This window comes from Stomoxys calcitrans, chromosome 5, assembly GCF_963082655.1.
Source record: "Stomoxys calcitrans chromosome 5, idStoCalc2.1, whole genome shotgun sequence".
In the NCBI taxonomy this organism is placed as follows: Eukaryota; Metazoa; Arthropoda; class Insecta; order Diptera; family Muscidae; genus Stomoxys; species Stomoxys calcitrans.
In genome coordinates this window covers 57,094,907-57,118,623 of record NC_081556.1, presented here as the reverse complement: position 1 = coordinate 57,118,623, position 23,717 = coordinate 57,094,907, and the positions used below count along the sequence as shown (strand labels likewise).

Genomic DNA, 23,717 nt, shown 5'->3' with positions numbered 1-23,717 from the left:
CATCCGATCGTCTTAAAATTAAGTACTGACACGTTTTTCGGCCTATAGACAAAGCCTATTGAAATTGAAAAAAAATAGGTTCAGATTTGGATATAGTTCCCATATATAAGTCCGTTCGATTTGCAGTTATATTGCCATAACAAGTAAAAGCGTGCTACGTTCGGCAGGGCCGAATCTTATATACCCTCCACCATGGACCGCATTTGTCGAGATCTTTTCCCGGTGTCTCTTTTTAGGCAAACAAAGAAAAGGGTAAAAGATAAGATTTGCTATGCTATTGGAGCTATATCAAGTTCTGGTCCGATTCGGATCATAATGGAATGAATGTTGGAGACTACAACAGAAGTCATTGTGTAAAATTTCTGCCAAATCGAGTAAGGTTTTCGCCCTGTATTAGGAGCTGTAATAGGTTATAGACCAATTCAGACCATATTTGACGCGTATATTGAAGGTCATGGGAGAAGCCGTTGAACAAAATTTCACCCAAATCAGATAATAATTGCGCCCTATAGAGGCTCAAGATGTCAATATAGCAGATAGGTTTATATGGCAGCTATATCAGGTAATGAACCGATTTGAACCATACTTTGCACAGTGGAAATTTTAACAAAACACCTCATGCAAAATTTCAGCCAAATCGGTTAAAAATTGCGTCCTAGTGGCTCAAGAAGTCAAAATTCAAGATCAGTTTATATTGCATCTATATCAGGCTATAGACCGATTAGAACCATGCTTGGCACAGTCATGGCGAAACACGTCGTGAAAAATTTCAGCTAAATCGGATAGGCTCAAGAAGTCAAAACCCCAGATCGGTTTTTGCGACAGCTATATCAGGTTATGGACCGATTTCAACCATACTTAGCACAGTTGTTAAAATTCATAGAAAAAACCCCAGCCAAATCGGATGAGTATTGAGCCCTGTAGTGGCTCAAGAAGTCAAGATCCAAAATCGGTTTATATGGCAGCTATATCGAAACATGGACCGATATGGTCCATTTACAATCCTATCCGACCTATACTTATAAGAAGTATATGTGCAAAATTTCAAGCGGATAGCTTTACTCCTTCGAAATTTAGCGTGCTTTTGACAGACAGGCGGACGGACATGGCTAGATCGACTTAAAATGACATGACGATCAAGAATATATATAATGTATGCGGTCTGAGACTAATATTTCGTGGAGTTACAAACAGAATGACCAAATTAGCATACCCTATCCTATGGTGGATGATGTAAAAAGATCATTTTTAAACCGACATTACTCGTGAATTTCATAGAAATCGGTTCAGATTTAGATATAGCTGCCATAAGCGCAGCTATATCCGTAGCGCAGAGGTTAGCATGTCCGCCTATGACGCTGAACGCCTGGGTTCGAATCCTGGCGAGACCATCAGAAAAAATTTTCAGCGGTAGTTTTCCCCTCCTAATGCTGGCAACATTTGTGAGGTACTATGCCAAGTAAAACTTCTCTCCAAAGAGGTGTAGCACTGCGGCACTCCGTTTGGACTCGGCTATAAAAAGGACGCCCCTTATCATTGAGCTTAAACTTGAATCGGAGTGCACTCATTGATATGTGACAAGTTTGCCCCTGTTCCTTAGTGGAATGTTCATGGGAAAAAATTTGCAAAATTTGCAAAGCGCATTTATTGATCAATCTTGCCAAAATTTTGCACAACGCTGGAAATCGGTTCAGATTTTGATGTAGCTCACATATGTATGTTCGTCAGATTTTGGGTAATTTGCCATATTTCTTCGAAATTTGATACGGAATGTTTAATATCCCATCTGAAAACATCAGGCTGAGGTCCATTAAAATTGGTTCAGAATTGAATATAGCTCCCACGTTGCACTCATAGGGCAAGTGTAGGGCATTATGCAGTCGGCACCGCCCAACTATTGCCCTTCCTTACTGGGTTTTTTGAACTTTCCTATAGCTTTTAAAAAATCATCCTTTATAGCCGTTGAAGTCAGAGGCATTTCACTAAGTGCTGTACATCGTATCTTAATGGAAAATTAGACAATGAGAAAGCTGTGCTCAGGATGGGTGCCACTTATGCTCTCAATACAGTAGAAACAGCACCGTTCAGAAATTCACCATTGTGATGACAATGATACACGAATTAAAGTTCGAATTGCCATAGCATGCACTTTATCGCCAGTATAAGCTCCCTCAGATTATTTCTGTCTCTAAACTTCAAAAAGAACATGGTTGATCGTTATTATGGCTAGGAAGATGTTGCTAAAAACCCGGTATCGACACTATTGAAAATCGCTGGGAAATAAAGAACGGGTTTTCCAAATTTTTTGGGATTTCTTTGTTAGGTCGGCTATTTTGGGACCGTCCTCGTATTTCGTATATTGCTTAAAGATATTCAAAGGAAAAGAGTAGGGTGGTTTTTCTATGTGCAAAAATGTAACTCTGCTTTACACTTGGGTGGTTTAAGTGACATTATCACATACATTTTTTCCTAATACATTGAAAATTACCCCTTGAAATTCCCAAAATAATGAGCCTAACCTAATATGCAAACAATAGAAACGTCTCAACCACGAAAGCGCTTAAAATGAAGCTCTGTATTTCGAACTATCCGTACTTTTGATGTCATAGCTTTTATTTGACATTTATTATATACATGGCGTCATCCGGAATGACATCCATAAAAAGTCTATCATCGCTTGTTTCAGCAATGAATCATAGTTTTTTGATAGCTATGCTTAACATTTAGAAAACTTGCCACTTCTTGTAGACGTGCTGTCTCGAAACCTTTCTTTTCGCCATTAGCATAATTCCTTTATCGAAACACCTGTTTCTGGAAATTGTGTTCTTTTTTTCGATGATCCAAAGACAGTGAAGTTGAAAAGCAGAAATGTATTCATCTCTCCGTCTCGAGTTGTCGCATTGTATTCCTTCACTATAAGGTGTCGATTTACATAAGAATACATGGCGGTAAGTAAACTGTTGGTGAGCACTTTGTTGGCTTTCAGCGGCGGGTTTACGTTCTTAATTATTCGGTCACAACTATTTAAAATTTATAACTTTTTGTAGTGCTCCATATCTTCGACTCCATATCTGCATCAGTCTTGGCCTCTGCCTTTCTGGTGCTAGAGCCGATGGCGTTGGCGTTGGGGTTGTGTTGTTCGGTTGCTTGCTGGTCATTTGTGAACGTTGTGGCCTGTCGGTAATGTTGTTAAGTTGGTGGTGACTCGAACTGAAATGTGCTGAGGTTTTGCTTTATAGTTCATGTGGGACTATCAAAACGCTATAAAAATGTCAAAGTGGTTGTTGGCTACCGTATAATGGCCAATTCAAATATCGAACAAAAAAGAAACGTATGAACTACAAAATAAAACTGAACGAGCAGATTATTAACAATTAATTTAGTTTTATGGTGAATTTATTTGTATTGCTTTACTTAGGAGTGAAGCAGAACAAATTAGTACGGATAAGATTGAATTTCAGAAAATTACCTCTATATGCCGTTGCCTAGCATTGTTATTATATCCTTGTCACAATTTATTATTTAAGAAATCACATATACAAGAAGTTTTCACTCAGTTTAAGATAATCTAAATTAGTTTGACTAAGTAGACAAGTTGTCTAATTACGAGGGCTGTAGCAAAACCACCCGACTAAACAATGAAAACACAAAAAATTTGGGAACATTTGTCTTTGTTTCTAAACATAATCTCCTTTATGTTATGCATTACGAGCAAATAAGATACGAGTTAGGCATTGTGTAAAACTGCGCTAAAAAATTAAAATTATTTTTATGCCCTCCACCGTAGGATGGGGGTATACTAATTTCGTCATTCTGTTTGTAACACCTCGAAATATGCGTCCGAAACCCCATAAGCTTTATATATTCTTGATCGTCATGGCATTTTAAGTCGTTCTAGCCATGTCCGTCCGTGCATGTGTCCGTTCGTTCGTCTGTCTGTCCATCCGTCAGTCTGTCTGTCGAAAGCACGCTAACTTTCGAAGGAGTAAAGCTAGGCGCTGGAAATTTTACGGAAATACTTTTTATTAGTGTAGGTCGGTTGGGATGTTTGATATGATGTCTGATGATCCATGTTTTGATATAGCTGTTATATAAACCGATCTTGGGTCTTGACTTCTTGAGCCTCTAGAAGGCGCAATTCTCCTCCGATTTGACTTAAATTTTACACGTGGTGTTTTGCTATGACTTCCAACAACTGCGCTAAGTATGGTTCAAATCTGTCCACGTTTTGATATAGCTTCCATATAAACAGATCTGGGGTCTTGACTTCTTGAGTCTCTAGAGGGCGCAATTCTCGTCCGATTTGTCTGAAATTTTGCACGTAGTGTTTTGGTATCACTTCCAATAACTGTGCTAAGCATGATTAAACTCGATTCGTAATCTGGTATAGCTGCCATCTTGGATCTTGATGATCTCCGATGTTGACTTCTTGAGCCAATAGAGCTCGCAATTCTCATCCGATTGGCTGAAATTTTGCATGAGGTGTTTTGCTATGACCTTCAAATAACTGTACTAAGTATGGCGCAAATCGCTGCATAACCTGATATAGCTGCCATATAAACCGATCTGGGATCTTGACTTCTTGAGCGCAATTATCATCCAATTTGGCAGAAATTTTGTTCAACGGCTTCTGTCATGACTCTCAACATACGTGTCTAATATGGTCTGAATCGATCAATAGCTTGATACAGCTCCCATATAAACCTATCTTCCGATTTTGCTTCTTGAGCCCCTACAAGGCGCAATTCCTATCCGAATTAACCGAAATATTACACAATGACTTCTACAATGTTCGGCATTCATTTACATATTTCTAATCGGATTATAACTTGATATAGCTCCAATTGCATAACAGTTCTTACTCAATATTCTTTTTTTCCTAAAAAGTGATACCGCGCTTAGAACTCGACAAATGCGATCCATGGTGGAGGGTATATAAGATTCGGCCCAGCCGAACTTAGCACGCTCTTGCTTGTTTTTTTTTTAATTTTTTCTTTTTTGATTTTGTTTCTTTCACCTTTTTTTTGATAGGAAAAAAAATATATTTAAAAATTTGTTTTAAAAAAGATATTTATATGTGCATAACTAAAATTTTTTTAATATACCCTCCACCATAGGATGGGGGTGTACTAATTTCGTCATTCTGTTTGTAACTACTCGAAATATTCGTCTGAGATCCCATAAAGTATGTAAATTCTTGATCGTCTTGACATTTTATGTCGATCTAGCCATGTCCGTCCGTCTGACTGTCGAAAGCACGCTAACTTTCGAAGAAGTAAAGCTAGCCGCTTAAAATTTTACTCAAATACTTCTTGTTAGTGTAGGTCAGTTGGTATTGTAAATGGGCCATATCGGTCCATGTTTTGATATAGCTGCCATATAAACCGATCTGGGGTCTTGACTTCTTGAGCCTCTACAGGGTGCAATTCTTATCCGATTGGAATGAAATTTTAGACGACGTGTTTTGTTATGATATCCAAAAACTGTGTTTAGTATGGTTCAAATCGGTCCATAACCTTATATAGCCGCCAAATAAACCGATCATGGGTCTTGACTTCTTGAGCCTCTAGAGAGCGCAATTCTTATCCGATTGGAATGAAATTTTGCACGACATGTTTTGTTACGACTTCCAACAACTGTGCTTAATTAGGTTCAAATCGGTCAATAACCTGGTATAGCTGCCATATAAACCGATCTTGGGTCCTGAGTATATATATTCTTGATCGTCTTGACATTTTGAGTCGGTCAAGCCATGTTCATCCGTTGAAATTGCGATACGCTTGAAATTTTGGCCAGACACTTCTTATCGACATATTAACGTCTTTAATATAAATGTAAGTTATTTTCTATTATAAACACATTTCCTAACACAATCATGTAAAAGCGTGTTAAGGCCGCGCCAAACTTTGGATACCTACCTATTTGATTAAAATTCTGAATTGGAAGATCGTCTATCTGATATCCAAATAAATCTATATGATATATCTAAATTAAGTCTAATCTGTATAATATTCTGGTCGGATGACGGTAGGCTTAATACAAATCTCTGTGCCAAATTCCAGCGAAATCGGATAATAGATGCGTCTTTTACGGCATATTGGCACTATGTCAGATCGGTCTATATGACAGCTATATCTAAATATCGCCCGATCTGAATCATATTTGGGTTGGATGTTGGGAGACTTAAAACAACTCACTAATTATAATTTCAGGGAAATTGGATAATAGATGCAGCTTTTATGGGCTTCTAACACTTAATCGTCAGATCGGTGTATACGGCAGCTATATCTAAATATAGTCCGATTTGAACCATATTTGGGTCGGATGAGGGGAATTTGAATACAACTCGCTATTCCAAGTTTCAATGAAATCTGACAATAAATAAATCAGACCCTTAACCGGCAGATCGGCCATGTAGGCAGCTATATCTAAATATGGTCTGAATTGGCATGTTTGTAATATGATAACTTGTTATACTCGTATTTATAAGAAACTTTTGATGAAACTAAGTAGACTAGCTTGTTCCTTTAATGTTGTTTGTTTGAAAAATATAATAAAAAGAGTCAGTTTGTTGACAGAAGCTTTACAATTCAGGTGTGGGGTTCCCAAAAAAAAAAAAAAAAAAAAAAAAAAATAAAAAAAGAAGACTCAAAAAAAAAAAAAATTTTTTTTTTTTTAAATATGGATTCACGCCCTACTCGGCTTTGAAAGCTTCAAATGTGGAATTTCCAGAAACAGCGTCAATTGCACAATTGAGAACATTATATGATTATTTGCAAGTTAACGGTGATCCATCAAAGCAGACTGAATTGCCTTCTGGAAATGTGGTTTCTTCTGATTCTGCTGGGAATTCATCTGTAACTGTCACTACAATGTCATCCAATACTTTGAATGAAACTCCCGTTATTAATTCCGCAACTGCCGATCCTGAAAATTTGCTTCAGTCATTTCAATGTAATGGTGAGTCCACAAATCAAACTGAATTGGTTCTTGGAACTGCCGCTTGTTTTTCTGCCGCACGGACTTCAACCGATTTAATATCTAGAAATACATTGAGTGTCGCTTTTAATAACAGCGAAATTGGCGTATCCTGTGCAAATCTTCGGCAAACACAGACTTCAGTGCCTCCTTCCGTAATTTCTTCCGTACCTTCCGTCTATAATTCTTCTGCTTCCGTTCCTGTAAATACAGTTCAAAGACAATTTCCTGGTACTTCAGGGACTGCTGCTTCTGTTTCTGCCGCCCGGACTTCATCAGTTATTTCCGATTTAATGAATACAAATACATTGGGTGTCGCTTTTAACAATAGAGCAATTGGCGTGTCCTGTGATGTTCTTCCGCAAACACAAACTTCCGTACCTCCTTCCGTATCTTCTTGTGTTGTTTCTTTCGTACCCTCCGTCAATTATTCCTCAGTTTCCGTTCCTGCAAACTTACTTCGAGGACAATTTTCTAGACCTTCTGTTCCATCACAGGTAACAGACCCTTTCATTCGTTCAAGCGTTTTATCCCGTGAAGCTGATGAACTAGAGAGTGAAATTAGAGTTTTGAGATTGAAGCAGGAAATGTTGGCTCTTCGAAACCAAATTAAATCTTTAGAAAACGGTGGAAAAAAGGTTTCTACAAATATCAATTATGACGAGCTCTCTATGATGGTTCTGAAATTTTCTGGGAATGATGGACGAAATATTGAAAAATGGATAAACTCTTTTGAAAGCTACACTATAAATATGACTGACCAAGAAAAATATATGTGCTTAAGATATTTGCTGGTTGGAACTGCGCGAGAGTTCATGGAAAATTCAAATTACAAAGAATATAAGGAGTTGAAGAGATCGCTCTTAGACATTTTCAAGAGAACGGTAACGCAAGAAGAAGTTTATCAAAAATTGCGTTTGCGCAAGTTGAAGCCAACAGAGCCGTGTATTGCCTATATAGTAGCAATGCAAACTATTGCAGCAGAAGGCGAAATCAACGAGCAAGAACTGGATGACATTATAATAGACGGAATGGAAGATAAAACCAACAACATATCCATTCTATACGGATCAAACTCATTACAAGAATTGATGCATGGAATAGATAGATACGAGAAACGCAGGTCAAAAACAGTCAGTACTCATAAAGAAGGCCGTGACAATACTAAAGGCATACGATGTTTCAATTGCTCTCAATTTGGACATATGAAGAACACCTGCAATAAGCCTCGACGTCCACCGGGATCTTGTTTCCATTGTTTCCAAATGGGACATTTTTACAAGGATTGTCCTAAAAGGATGAATGTTACTGCTCCCATATTTTGTAGTAATGATATTGTAGACACAACACAAATGGTAAGTGTGGCCTTTAAATATTCTTGTGGATCCAAATATACTAATTCTGCGAATATTTCGTGCTTGATCGATTCCGGTAGCCCAATTAGTTTGGTTAAGATGTCTTTATTACCGACTGGTGTGATACGTTCGAAGAATTTAATACCAACTTCGTATGTTGGAGTTGGCAATTCCCCTTTGAAAATATATGGAAATATTTCTTGTTTAATAAAATTTAAAAAATCGTCTAAACAAATAGAATTACTTGTTGTTCCGAACGAGAGCATTCATGTTCCAATGATTCTTGGACGGAACTTTATGCATGCATTTAATGTAAAATTACTTCAAGTCAAGGAAACTACGAATGATATAGAAGTATTTGAATCCACAAGAAAAATAAATGACAATAATAATATAACCTCGGTGTCTACACCATCTACGATAAGCAATTCTTATGATAGTCCTGTGAATTCCCAAGATACGTACGGACGATATTGATCTAAATCCTTTGTTAAATTCATTCCAGAAGAAGACTTTAGAAGATCTTATTCATAATCGTTATATAACTCCAAAGGGAATTGATAAAAAGTCATCTGATTATAGGATGCAGATTAAATTATCTGATGATATTCCAATACACTGCTCTCCCCGTAGATTGTCGGTTCGTGATCGTGAGGAAACGCAGAAGATTGTTAGTGATTTGTTAGAAAGGAAAATAATACGTTACAGCAATTCTCCATACACGTCAGCAATTGTGTTGGTAAAGAAAAAGACAGGGGAAACGCGGATGTGTGTCGATTATCGAGCGTTAAACAAAAAGACTATTAGGGATAACTTTCCTTTACCCCTCATCGAGGACTGTATTGAGAGCATATCAGGCAAAAAATGGTTTAGCCTCATGGATTTGAAGGATGGATTTTTCAACATAGAAATGCATAATGATTCAATTCCATACACTTCATTTGTAACCCCATTTGGACAGTACGAGTATTTGAAGATGCCATTTGGTTTAAAGAATGCTCCAGCAAACTTTCAACGCTTTATAAATGGTATATTTCGCGACTTAATAGAGGACCATAGAGTGGTTATATATATGGATGACATATTGATTGCATCCTCTGATTTCGATTCTCATGTTCAGACAATGGCGGTTGTACTTGGACGTGCTTTTGAGTACGGATTACGTATCAAGTTAACTAAATGTAAATTTGGTTATCAGAGTTTAGAGTATTTAGGATACTTAATCAGCCCAAAAGGTATACGGCCGACAGAAAATCACTTGCGAGCTGTGAAACAAATACCAATGCCAAGGAATCATAGGGAATTACAAACTTGTCTTGGGTTGTTTTCCTACTTTAGGAAATTCGTTCCGTCATTCTCAAATATTGCAAGGCCATTGTTAGATTTGCTTCGTAAAGAGAAAAAATTCGTTTTCTCTGAAGAATGTGTAAAGGCCTTTAGTGAATTAAAGTCTCGTTTACTTCGGGCCCAGTATTAGCTATCTATAACCCTAAAAGCGATACGGAGTTACATTGTGATGCAAGTTCTCATGGATTCGGAGCAATATTGATGCAGCGTCAGGATGATAAAAAGTTCCACCTCGTAGCATTTTTTTCAAAGGCTACAACCAATGCAGAATCGAGATATCATAGCTTCGAACTGGAAACACTCGCAATTATTTACGCGTTGCGCCGGTTTCGTGTGTATTTAGAAGGATTACATTTTACCATAGTCACAGATTGCAATTCACTTAGAATGACCTTGAACAAGAGACAAGTTAATCCTCGGATATCCCGCTGGGCATTGGAACTAGAGAACTATGACTATTCTATCAAACACAGGAAGGGTTCTTCTATGGGTCATGTGGATATGTTAAGCAGATGTATAGAAAAGGAAATATCCCCTCATGTGGGATGTAACATGATTTGCTCTGTAGATTCGAATCAACTCGATGTCCAAATTCAACTGACCCAAGCTAGAGATCCTGTTATTAAGGACTTATGTAAACGTTTGGAAAAGGAAGAGATATGTGATTTTGACCTAATAGACGGTCTCTTATTTAAGAAAGTGGGTGCAACCGTTTGTTTATATGTCCCAAAGGAAATGGAAGATAATGTGATAAGAATGATACATGAGAAGCTTGGACACCTGGGGACAGATAAATGTTATTATAAGATTCGAGAGAATTTTTGGTTCCCAGACATGCTCAATAAGATAGATAGCTTCATTAAGAATTGTATAAAATGTATCATTTATGCTGCTCCAGCTAGAATAAACCAACAGAACATGTACAGCATACCAAAGGTGGCGGAGCCATTCGATACGATACACGTGGATCACTTCGGACCACTTCCATCATTAAAATCGAAAAGAAAACACATTTTAGTGGTAGTTGATTCTTTTACAAAATTTGTTCGACTTTATCCTGTAAATTCGACGAGCACTAAGGAGGTTTGTTGTTCTCTCGAAAAGTATTTTAGTTATTACAGTAGACCAAGACGCCTAATCTCGGACAGAGGATCATGTTTTACGTCATTGGAGTTTTCTGAATTCATTTTGAAAAATAATATTAATCATGTTAAGGTGGCGGTTGCCTCTCCACAAGCAAATGGGCAGGTTGAGCGTGTAAATCGTATTATTAAGTCCATGTTGAGCAAATTGAGTGACCCAATAGATCATTCCGATTGGTCATTGAAATTGTCCCAGGTGGAATATGCTATCATTAACTGTGTTCACAGTTCTACAAAGGAAACCCCAGCGAAGTTACTCTTTGGAACGAATCAACGAGGGGTGGTGGTAGATAAGCTGTCGGAATATCTAGATAAGAAAATGGGTAATGAGGAGAAACTAAATTTGAGGGATATGAGGGTTAAGGCATTGAATTCTATACAGCGATCTCAGAACTACAACGAATTATACTTTTCCAAACATCATGAACCGGCAAAACGTTACGATGAGGGTGATTATGTTGTTATTATGAATATTGACAATACAGTTGGGAAGAATAAGAAATTTTGTGAAAAATATCGTGGTCCCTACATTATTGAAAAAGTATTAGATAATGATCGCTACGTTGTGAGAGATGTTGACAATTGTCAACTGACACAGATCCCATATAAGGGTATAATTGAAGCAAAACGACTTCGGAAATGGTTGACACCTAGGTTATAGATTTATGTTATTGGTCACACTTATATAATATGCACAATTTTTATATCATGATTGTGGGCAATCATATTGTCAGGTTGGCCGAACTGTAATATGATAACTTGTTATACTCGTATTTATAAGAAACTTTTGATGAAACTAAGTAGACTAGCTTGTTCCTTTAATGTTGTTTGTTTGAAAAATATAATAAAAAGAGTCAGTTTGTTGACAGAAGCTTTACATGTTCAAGTACTTAACCTGCGTGCAGCAAAAAAACGTATCTGTGCCAAATTTCAGCTCAATATCTCAGTTTTTGAAGGCTCTAGCGTGATTACAACAGACGGACAGACACACTGACGTCGTTAAATCGCCTTAGATTTTAGGTGTGTAAAATCTGATTGTATTACTTAATAATTTCCTCTTTTTAATATGGGATTTCGCTGGCGAAAAGCTAGCATTGTACCATTCATCAAATGGAAATTCATTATGCCATTATAACTTATAACAAGGAGACCCACCCTAATACTCCCCATTTGTATTTCTACACCGTAGTCTTGTAATGGAATCTTTTTATACCCTCAAAGTACTGTAAAAAGATCTTTCGACGACTATAATTCAGACAAACGGTTTGCTACTGAGACAACTCCAGCATTTATTTTACATTGTCCAAAGTGACACTAATGACCAATAAAAGTTTGAAATGAAATTTAAATGCCGCGCGCACAACCAACACAAATTAAGTCAAAATATCAACGCAAGAAAAAGAAAACAACTCTTTGACAACATGGTCGACAATGGTTCTCATATTCGCAGAATTGGGTGTAGACTTTGATGGCGGCGGCGTCGGCGTTGCACTTATGTTTTTGAGCCTTGATTGTTACAAGTCTGCGGAATGAAGCAAGTGACAGTTATTGTTTATTGTGACTTATAATACGGGGATAGTAAAGACGCTGTCATTTATAGTAGTGCAACAACATTATTTTTTGTAAAGCATTGAATAGGAATTACCAATTACCGCTTAACTATTCTAATAATGTTGTTGCACGTGTGGCGCTATGTTCTTTAGCTCCAAAAAGAAGTTATTTTCGACGAGTGTGGGCTAAAATGGAAATGTGACAACGCCGTTGTCTAATAGGGGTCGATTGTTCGCGGTATTACAAAAATGCAAGGAGTTATTTCTTTAACAAAGTTCTGTTTCATAGTAAAACAAGTAAACCCCCCCCCCCACCACGGATACCTTTTCTTAGTATATATAATGATTAGCTACTATACCCACATTCAAATAATAAATGTTATACACCTTCTTGAAATTCATTCCAAATTGGAATCAAGATGTTCTATACATAGAACTCCTTTTCAAAATGCCAGAGAAATCGACTAAAAAGTACGCTTTTGGTGAGATCGGTCGAAATAGCAGCTTGGAGTAATATTACATATGGTTCCAATTTTCATCGAAATTGTTGTACGGTTGAAACCCAAAAACTCGCCCCGAAAAGTTCCTTATTCACCAAACTTACCTACAGAGGTCCTCTGGCCCTTGTGACCAATTTGTCTGCCATTTCATTCCCCTTTGCCCATACGATGCGAATCGTTCCATTCTCCGAGAAGGAGTTAATCTCCTTTTAACACTCGTTAGTGACCTCAACGTCCTAGTTTTTATAGCCCGGATGACCATCTAACTGTTAGTAACGATATTCACAATGTCGTTGTTGTTGTTATAGTCACTTTTGTATGTGAAGATAGCGATTCTTGTCAAGCACCATAGGTGAGAAAACTTGTTCCGGTGCCATCCGGCACCGATATTGATGATTATTTTTATACCCTCCACCATAAAATAGAGGTATACTTATTTCGTCATTCTGTTTGTAACTACTCGAAATATTCGTCTGAGACCTCATAAACTATACATATTCTTGATCGTCGTGACATTTTATGTCCGTCTGTCTGTCTGTCGAAAGCACGCTAACTTTCGAAGGAGTAAAGCTAGCCGCTTGAAATTTTGCACAAATACTTTTTATTAGTGTAGGTCGGTTGGGATTGTAAATGGGCCATATCGGTCCATTTACAATCCCTTCTTGAGCCTTTAGAGGGCGCAATTCTAATCCGATTGGAATGAAATTTTGCACGACTTGTTTTGTTATGATATCCAATAACTGTGTCAAGTATGGTTCAAATCGGTTCATAACCTGATTTAGCTGCCATTTAAACCGATCTTGGGTCTTGATTTATTGAGCTTCTAGAGGGCGCAATTCTTATCCAATTGGAATGAAATTTTGTGCGACGTGTTTTGCAATGACTTCCAACAACTGTGCTAAATAAGGTTCTAATCGGTCAATAACCTGATATAGCTGCCTTATAAACCGATCTTGAATCTAGACTTCTTGAGCTACCAGACGGCGCAATTGTTATCCGATTTGAATGGAATTTTGAACGAAGTATTTTGTTATGATATCCAACAACTGTGCCAGGTGTGGTTCAAATTGGTCCATAACCTGATATAGCTGTCATATAAAACGCAATTTGTGTTTGTTTCTCCATGCCTTCCAACAACTGTACCAAGTGTGTTTCCAATCGCTTCATAACCTGATATAGCTGCCATATAAACCCATCTTGAATCTTGACTTCATGAGCACCAGAGGACGCAATTCTTATCCGATTTGGCTGAAATTTTGCATGAGTTTTCGATATGATTTTAACAACTGTGCAAAGTATGATTCAAATCGGTCCATAACCTGATATACCTGCTATATAAACCGAACTGGAAACTTGACTTCTTGAGCCTCTATAGGGCGCAATTATTATCTGATTTGGGTGAATTTTGTACAACGGCTTCTCCCTTCAACATACGTTTTAAATATGGTCTGAACTTAATACGGCTCCCCTATAAAACGATCTCCCTATTTTACATTTCGTGCTCCTAAAAGGCGAAATCCTTATTCGATTTGGGTGAAATTTTACACAATGACTTCTACTGTGGTCTCCAACATTCACTCCGAATCGGACCATAACTTGATATATCTCCAATAGCATAGCAATTCTTTTGTTTTCTCCTTTCCTTTCCTTTGTTTGCCTAAAAAGAGACACCGGAAAAAGAACTCGACAAGTGCAATCCATGGTGGGGGGTGTATAAGATTTTTTGCTTCGATATACAAAAATAATTGGATATACTTCGCCTGTAATCGCTCAACGTCACCGACCGTTAACCAACATTACATGTAAATATCTTCAGTGAAGTCTTCTTTATCATATGGTTAAAGGAATGTGCGCACTTTTTGCGTGTTGGCTGTTATAGCCACTTTTCTGATTTAATAGCTTCGAAAATATGTCTGTTCATCTTTAAATTAAATCACTACAGTATAAAAGGAGAGAGAGGTATCCACTTGAATATATCTGTGGTGCTGTTCGATTCAAATTTAAGCTCAATGATGGGGGGCCTCCTTTATGTAACCTTTTTCGAACCGCGTGTCGCAGTGTGACATTTGGGAAGAAGCCTTTATATTAAAAAGTACCTCACAAATGCCGCCAGATTCGACGGCATGGTCTCTCAACCTTTTCTAATGTTCATGTGTTGTACTTCTTCTCCATCGCCGTCCACCAAACTGCTGAGGCGTAAGTAGAGCCATTGAACTATCCTCGGATTCAGGCGCCATTTCGATCCTATGGCCAACATCTGCGAGCCTTTTCAGTACGTTCCTGGATACTGGACTTCTAGGATATATAAATAATTCTATTGAGGAAATATGGCGCCTTGACTTGGTCCGAAATTGGGTAATAAATACGACTTTTTATACCCTCCACCATAAGATGGGGGGTATAGTAATTTCGTCATTCTGATTGTAACTACTCGAAATATTCGTCTGAGACCCCATAAAGTATATATATTCTTGATCGTCGCGACATTTTATGTCGATCTAGCCATGTCCGTCCGTCCGTCTGTCCGTCCGTCCGTCCGTCCGTCTGTCTGTCGAAAGCACGCAAACTTTCGAAGGAGTAAAGCTAGCCGCTTGAAATTTTGCACAAATACTTCTTATTAGTGTAGGTCGGTTGGTATTGTAAATGGGCCATATCGGTCCATGTTTTGATATAGCTGCCATATAAACCGATCTTGGGTCTTGACTTCTTGAGCCTCTAGAGTGCGCAAATCTTATCCGATTGGAATGAAATTTTGCACAACGTGTTTTGTTATGATATCCAATAAATGTGCCAAGTATGGTTCAAATCGGCCCATAACCTAATATAGCTGCCATATATACCGATCTTGGGTCTTGACTTCTTGAGCCTCTAGAGTGCGCAATTCTTACCCGATTAGAATGAAATCTTGCACAACGTGCATTGTTATGATATCCAACAACGGTGCCAAGTATGGTTCAAATCGGTCCATAACCTGATATAGCTGCCATATAAACCGATCTGGGACCTTGACTTCTTGAGCCTCTAGAGTGCGCAATTCTTACCCGATTGGAATGAAATTTTGCACAACGTGTTTTGTTATGATATCCAATAAATGTGCCAAGTACGGTTCAAATCGGTTCATAACCTGATATAGCTGCCATATAAATCGATCTGGGATCTTGACTTCTTGAGCCTCTAGAGGTCGCAATTATTATCCGATTTGCCTGAAATTATGTACTACGGATCCCCTCATGACCATCAAGATACGTGTTTATTATGATCTGAATCGGTCTATAGCCCGATACAGCTCCCATATAAATCGATCTCTCTTTTTTACTTCTTGAGCCCCCACAGGGCGCAATTTTTAAAATTGGCTGACATTTTACACAGGTCTCCAACATTTAATAATATAATAATAGAAGAGCAAGTCTTTTCTTATATCCTTTTTTGCCTAGAAGAGATGCCGAGAGAAGAACTCGGCAAATGCGATCCATGGTGGAGGGTATGTAAGATTCGGCCCGGCCGAACTTAGCACGCTTTTACTTGTTTGCACTCAAGACTTTAAACAGGAAGATTAATTTGGTATATATACCACATAGACCGATCTCCTGACTTTAGGTCTTGGTCCGATGATGAGTTTTTGTTCCAATGGCGCTCAATTTTGGAGCAGGGAATATTGGGATATAGATGGCATATAGGCCGATCTCCCTATTTGAGGTTTTTGGTCTATAAAATATAAATTTATGACTAGTTCATCTCTCCGGCCGTACGTCAATAGAAATCACGCGTACTTTCAAACAAAGCTATCCAGGTAGATAAGTTAAGTAGGTAGGCTTAATCGGTTCAGGTTTGGATCTAAGGATTTGACTTCTAGAGCCTTCCATGGGTGCTAGTTGATAGCCGTATTCGCCATTCCCGTCTTTTCTTTAATCAATTTTGCCTTTCCGTTGTAAGTACAATTATAATCAAGGTTAGGTTAGATTAGGTTTAAGTAGCAGTCCGCCATCAGACTCACTTAGACGTTTTCGTCCATTGTGATACTACAGGAACAGAAGCAGGAAAATGCCTTCTAATTCCTACCGATGAACCATCCAGATCGCTTTAAAAAGCCCTATAACTTGCGAATGTTCACATCTGCTAAATCGGACAGGTTCTCAAAGAAATGAGAGCCTAAAGTGAAACTCCTTCTGACTGCTAGTGCGGGACACACACACAGAAGGTGTTCTATAGTCTCGTCTTCTTCGATGCCCTCACAGCTTCTGTAAAAGTCGTTGCTGGCAACCTTCAGTCTGTCAGCATGTTTTCCGATTAGACAGTGTCCTGTCATGACGGACATAATGACTGAGACGTCTGTTCTAGCCAATGACAGCAAAGCGGTAGACCTGGCCACATATTTTGGAATGCTCACAGCCCCCGCTTTGTGACCAACTATCATTCGTTGTCCTTCGGGGTTGGTCCTGAAAACTTAGCTCACATGTCGTTAGAGGCATACCCAAAGACTCCAGTATCCCTGGAATATGTAGGGTAGTTCCTAGTCTCGCAAGCTCATCCGCTTTACAATTCCCCGGGATATCTCTGTGGCCCGGCACGCAGAACATGTGAATTTTGAACTGTTCAGCCATCTCGTTGAGAGATCTGCGACCGTCCAGGTTGGTTTTTGTGTTCAGAAATACGTTCTTCTGGGATTTAATGGCTTCCTGGCTGTCTGAGAAGACATTATCAAATGAGTAGGGCTAATTGATCAACTATTGGCATAAAAACTTGATAGGGAATTGTAAAACATTGCATACTGAGTTATGATATGTCTTCTAGGATCCATGCTCTGCGAATCCAAAGCCTAAACCAATCTTCCGACGTGGCTTCTTTAGCTCTTAAAAGACTCATTGCAAGTCCGTACAAACCTAAGTTATGCAAGTGGTATTCTGTTTGCACTTCAATTTGGTTATGTTAGTGTTAAGTGGCAGTTTGCAGTCAGACTCACTTGGACATTTTAGTTCATTGTGATACTACAGGAATTCCAAATACTGTCCTTTAGTGTCACCTTTCGGAAAAAATGATGCTCGCTCTATGGTGGAGGTTGTATAAGATTCGGTCCGATTAAATGTAGCGCATCGCAAAGCGCTTTCATTTCACCCAATATGAATACGATAGAAGGCTAGATTGGGGACTTTAAATATTTGCTTTGAACTCAATCCATAAAATGGTTCAGTGCTTGTTTGCTTTTCGACTGAAAAGTGTTCTTATTCGCTCCCCGCAACCACCTCACTACAAATTTTATTTTGTAAGCTCTATTTCTCTTCGGCCGATTAGCAGCATTCAAACTCGTCCGTAGTCTGGTGACCGTATCGCCTATAAACGATCGAAATATCAGTGGTTTAATTCAAATTATGCCAGAGTTCGCGCCCACTCAACTCATGTGGAGATGTCATACTCGCAGTCAACTTGGTATGGCACCGATGCAAGGCACTGATTGCTGTTCATGTTTGTGTTCTTCATGTCGTTACAATTTGCCATACACTCCACGAATGCCTGGACTCCAGCTGATTTGGGGCCGTTGGCGTATGAATCATTGCCATTTGCATTTATGTTTTTTAAAATTTTCCTTTTTGACACTTTATTAACGTTTAACATTGCTTTCAACCATGCTTTATAGATTTTATCCATAGATAGACGATAACATTTAATTTGTCAACACAAACAAGTCAAGCAGCCGCTGCAGGTCATTATAATAAAAAAATAAAATGCGATCTCATATACGATGGAAAACATGGCGCACTGCATGGGAGGTGTTAATATTTTCCATTTATAAATTTATAGAATGTTAGCCGTTTTGCCGTTTTAAGCTCTACAGCCTAATGGGAAATTATTTAGATTTCTGGGGCTAATGATTACAAGTCCGGAGACCCTTTTTATAGGGGGCTATTCACTTTATGGTCCTATATGGGCGGTATTTGCTATAGATTTGTGAAGGACCATTTCTCATGATGGCTAACCAGCAATATTATGGGCTAAGTTAGGCTACGTTGAAGAGAGTGTGGCTCTATTAAACGATATGTAAGTGGGTTATGACATGTCCATAAACACATGTAGAGTTGTACATGTCGTGTGAAACTAACATATAATAATCACTTCTCAGAATAGCACATGCAATTTTTTTGGTTTAGAGTGTGCTCTATTCCTTCTGACGAGAACATAAAGAAATCAACTGTTTTTGCTGTCGCGTAATAGCAGCTTTAGCGAGTAATCGGCTTGTTGTGCGCTCTAAATACTATTACAACTAAAAGTTACTTTGACATAGAGAATTTAAGACATGAATTTCGTGACGATGACAAAATCCTTAATTTTTCTCCATACCACGCCCCTAAGTCGGTTAATATCTAAAATTGTGTCCCCACTTATGTGCCGGTATGATGTCGATCTCCTTCTTAGTTCCTTTCAGTAATAGCCTCGTGGCACAGAGTCAGCAAGTCCGCCTATGATACTGAACGCTTGGGTTCGAATCCTGGCAGGACCATCATCGGTGGTTATTCCCTCCTCATGCTGGCGATATTTGTGAGGTACTTTGCCATGCAAAAACTTCTCCCCAAAAAGGTGTCGCACTGCGGCATGCCGTTCGGTTTCGGCTGTAAAAAGGAGGTCACTTATCATTGAGCTTAAAATTGAATCGGACAAAACCCATTGACTTGTGAGAAATTTGCCCCAGTTCCTTAATGGAATGTTTATGGGCAAATTTGCATTTGCAATAGCCTCTTAATCTCACGATCTCCTCATAGGATTTTCGTTGACCTAACCACAGTTTTGCTGTTCCACAGTGTTAAATGCGAGTTCTTCACCCACGTGCTTAAGGCCGAAACATAATTAGCGCGTTGAGCTTGGTTTTTGAGCCTCGCGATGCAAAAATGCGACTCTACACACAAACCCCGCCAAAAACAACGCGGAAATATTAAAATTATTCCAACTTTGACGCTTGAAAGCGAGCGTCATTCCGTGCTGCTATGCGAAAAAGAGTCTTTTTAGTCGTCAAAGTTTAAAATTGTTTAAACTTTGCAAATTGATTTTTTGACATTTGTTTGCAGAGTTGCACTTTTCAACCCATAAGGTTTCGTATTTGCCAAACTTACTGATTGATTCACCCTTGATCCGCTTTCGCCTAGCATCCAAATAATGCGGATCATGTCATACTCAGTGGTGTTAATCTCCTTCTTACACCCCAAGACTGTGATTGACCTTAGCGTCCGGTTGTTGTTGCTCTGGCGGCCAGTTTTCTTAACCTGTTGTATAATCCCTACGATTCACATTTTCTCCATCGCAGTCCACCAAAGGACCGAGGCGTAAGTAATCATCAAATAAGCAGGTCAAATACTTAAATGTGATCTTAGACAGGAAACATTCATGAGGGTACTGAGAAGGCTCACAGATGTTGGGCACTATGTAGGCGGGCCGTAGGCTCGAAATGGGGCTTGAATCCGAGGATAGTCCACTGGCTCTACAGGAGCGTGATTAGACCAATACTTACCTAGGCCTCAGTAGTTTGGTGGTCTGTTATGGAGAAAAAGTGCAACATAAGGACCATACAACAGATTCAGAGAACATGTTGTCTGGGCATAGGCGGAGCGATCAGCACCATGCCCACTAAGGCACTGGAGACCATTCTAGATATCCGGCCCATTGACATACAAATTAAGTATGAGGCAGCCACTGAGGCTATGAGTCTTAAGGCGATGTGCGAATGGATTGAGGATGGGAGTGGCTCATACCATCGTGGTATAATCGAGGCGACGATAGGAAACCTAGAAGGACGGAAAGAGGTTTCCGATCGGATACCTGAGATGAACCTTGAAGTCGAGTGTGAGGCACTGCTGCCATCGGCACAGTCTTGGATTGACGGAATCCTAGTATTGCCATCTGGAAGATCATGTTACACGGATGGATCAAAGCTAGAGGACAGATTGGGGATGGGGTTTACATTGAGAAGCCAGGGACTGAGATCTGTGTTAGACTGTCTGACCATAATACGGTCCTGCAGACGGAGATCCGGAGATCACGGAATGCGTGAGGTGGTGTGGTGCTTACGCGAGGACGTCGAGTGTGAACATCTTTACCGACAGTAAAATAGCCATAAGGCAATAACAACCATGATGGTAAGGTCACGAACAGTCTTGCAGTGTAAGAAGGAGATTAACGCCTTTTCTGAGGATGGCAAAATCTGCATCGTTTGAGTGCCGGGCCATAACGGAGTAAGGGGAAATGAAAGGGCAGACGATTTGGCGGTGAAGGCCAGAGGACTTCCGTCAATAAACTTGGTTAACCCGAAGCCTTTCGGGTCGAGTTAAGGGAGTGGGCGATGAATGCGCATGCAACATTATGGAATAGCGAAACGGTCGGTAGCACAGCGAAAATCCTATGGGGGGATCCAGATCGAGAGAAGACGACGCTATTACTGAAAGGAAGCAAGAAGGAAGTCTGTATAGCTATTGGTACCATAACGGAATACATAGTACTACGAGTTCACTCATGTAACATCGGTGCGGCAAGTGATTCCATGTGTAGGGCATGCGGGGAAGATGATGAGACGTTGGAGCATTTCCTTTGTCATTGCCCGGCTTTTGCGTCCAAAAGATACCGGTACTTAGGTGGAGACACAATATGAGACATGAACCAACTTGGGGGAGTGGTATTGAAAATAATTAAGGATTTTGTAAATAGCACGCGATTCCCAACTTAAAATTTTCTTGTAAGAGGTTACTTTATAGTTTTTAGAGCGCACAACAAGCCGATTACTGGCTTAGGCGTATGTCCATAGTGGCATGGGGCGAATTAATATCTGCATCCTCTTTTCAACCTAACTTAATCTATCCTATGTAAGCATTACACACCTGTAGAGCCAGTGGACTATTTTCGTATGCAGGACCCATTTCGAGCCTGCATACGAAATGACCCTCGACATAGTGCTCAACATCTGTGAGACTTCTCGGTACGTTTCTGAATATGGCACTTCAAGTTAAGTTTGCCCAAGATCACTCCTAAGTATTTGACCTTATCATATTTTGAGAAAACGTGGTGCGTCAAACTAGCCCACCTTTGACTTCCCCGTGAACAGGTAGACTTCAGTATTCTCTGGGTTAAGATTAAGACCCGTAGGTTTAGCCTAGTCGTATGCCATCTCGAATGCTCTTTCTGCATACCTGATTCAGACCCTTACCCCTTAGAAGTATTAAAACATCGTCATGCTTAAACGAAGTTCTTCAAGTTTCTGAAAACATCTGGTGTATCTACGAAAATTTCATTAAATCGCCAATACATACCAAATAATATCTGCATAAATTGGCGGTTAGTTGATGTTAGCATCTATGCATTATTACCTCCCCAGAATTAAATGGGGTTTATTGCGTGTCATCTTTCATTACAGATTTTGGATGAGAATATTAACAAACATTTTATTTAATTTCGGTTCATAATTGCCAAAAAAAAAATGTTAAACTGTAGGCAAAACCACAATTTTGAATTCAGTAGCCACAACTGCGAGTATTATTTCATTATCCAAGACCATGGACAACAAATACTGCATTTGAATGTAACCACAAAAGCAATCTTTCCCCGCGTAGCAGTGGTATTGTCGTACGCTCATTCTTGCCCTCGCCAAACTTCCTCCACCACAAACGACTTAATTAGGCACCCAGTAAAACATGCAATAATTTCTTAAATCCCACAAAAGTCCCCCCACAAGAAGAAAAGACACGGTTGCCGAAGAAACAGAAACGCTTTGAAAACTGTAACAACAAATTTACAATCTGGCTGATTGTTGAATATTGCGTGATACCACGCGCCCCAAACAAACCGCCGTCTTTGGCGGTTTGTTCGAAAACTGAATGAATGATGATGGACTGAATGAATGGATGGATGGTTAAAAAATGAATTCATGAATGAGACTGCTACCCATGTTAGATATGTGCCAGCTTTCTGGGGTATGAATATGCGAATGTGGTTCTGTGCTACATCATTTGTGCCCACAACCAACACCGCCAAAGATCAAATCGTATATATAAATATGACCACCAATATGAGAGTATACTACTGGTACCCGGATAATGATTCGTTAGCATGAATGCTGCGCAAACTCGCACTTATTGGCTGCGACTGCTGCATGCTGAGAACGTGTGAATGTTAGAGGTACCAGAGGCTAAACAAGGGAATGAAGTTTTATAAACGATTTACTACTAAATCCGTAGGCCAATTCTCTTAGAAGTTGATGTATACTCGTCGTTTGATAACCGCTTTGTCCATTAAGACCTACCAGAAAATCTAAACTTTACATTATATGCACTTTAATAGCTGTACGAGTATATATATGGCAAGCGGAGGACACCATAGCGCAGCTGTATGTATGTCAGCCTGTGACGCTGAACGCCTGGGATGGAATCCTGGAGAGAACATCTGAAAACATTTTTTAGCGGTGGTTTCCCCTTTAATGCTGGCGACGTTTCTGAAGTACTAGCCATGCAAAAACTTCTCCCAAAAGAGGTGTCATAGTGCGGCATGCCATTCGGACTCGGCTATAAAAAAGAGCAACCCTTTATCATTGACCTAAAACTTGAATCGGGCATCAATCTTTGATATGTGAGAAGTTTGCCCCTGTTCCTTAATGGAATGTTCATGGGAAAATATGCAATGTTTCATTATACGAAAGTTAAAAAATCAATAACAACTAAAAATGCATTAAGTTCGGCCGGGTCGAACTTTGGATACCCATCACCTCCGGTGAAAAGAGCATAATTTATGCATCCATAGCAGCTATATTGAAATATATTCCGATATGGTTTGGAATCCAAATTCGGCATCTTATAAAAACTCACTCTTCCATTTTGT

General features: G+C 39.2%; 2 protein-coding genes across 3 annotated transcripts in view; both read left to right on the top strand.

Moving 5' to 3' along the window:
* Positions 1-23,717, top strand: part of LOC106083305 (Krueppel-like factor luna) — a 432,045-nt gene that overhangs the window by 83,346 nt on the left and 324,982 nt on the right. The window lies entirely within an intron of this gene.
* On the top strand, positions 6,798-8,502 carry LOC131997571 (uncharacterized). Its single transcript, XM_059368424.1, has 2 exons — positions 6,798-8,333; positions 8,414-8,502. Exons 1-2 carry the CDS (start codon positions 6,873-6,875, stop codon positions 8,420-8,422), a joined length of 1,470 nt encoding a protein of 489 aa, XP_059224407.1. The 5' UTR covers positions 6,798-6,872; the 3' UTR covers positions 8,423-8,502.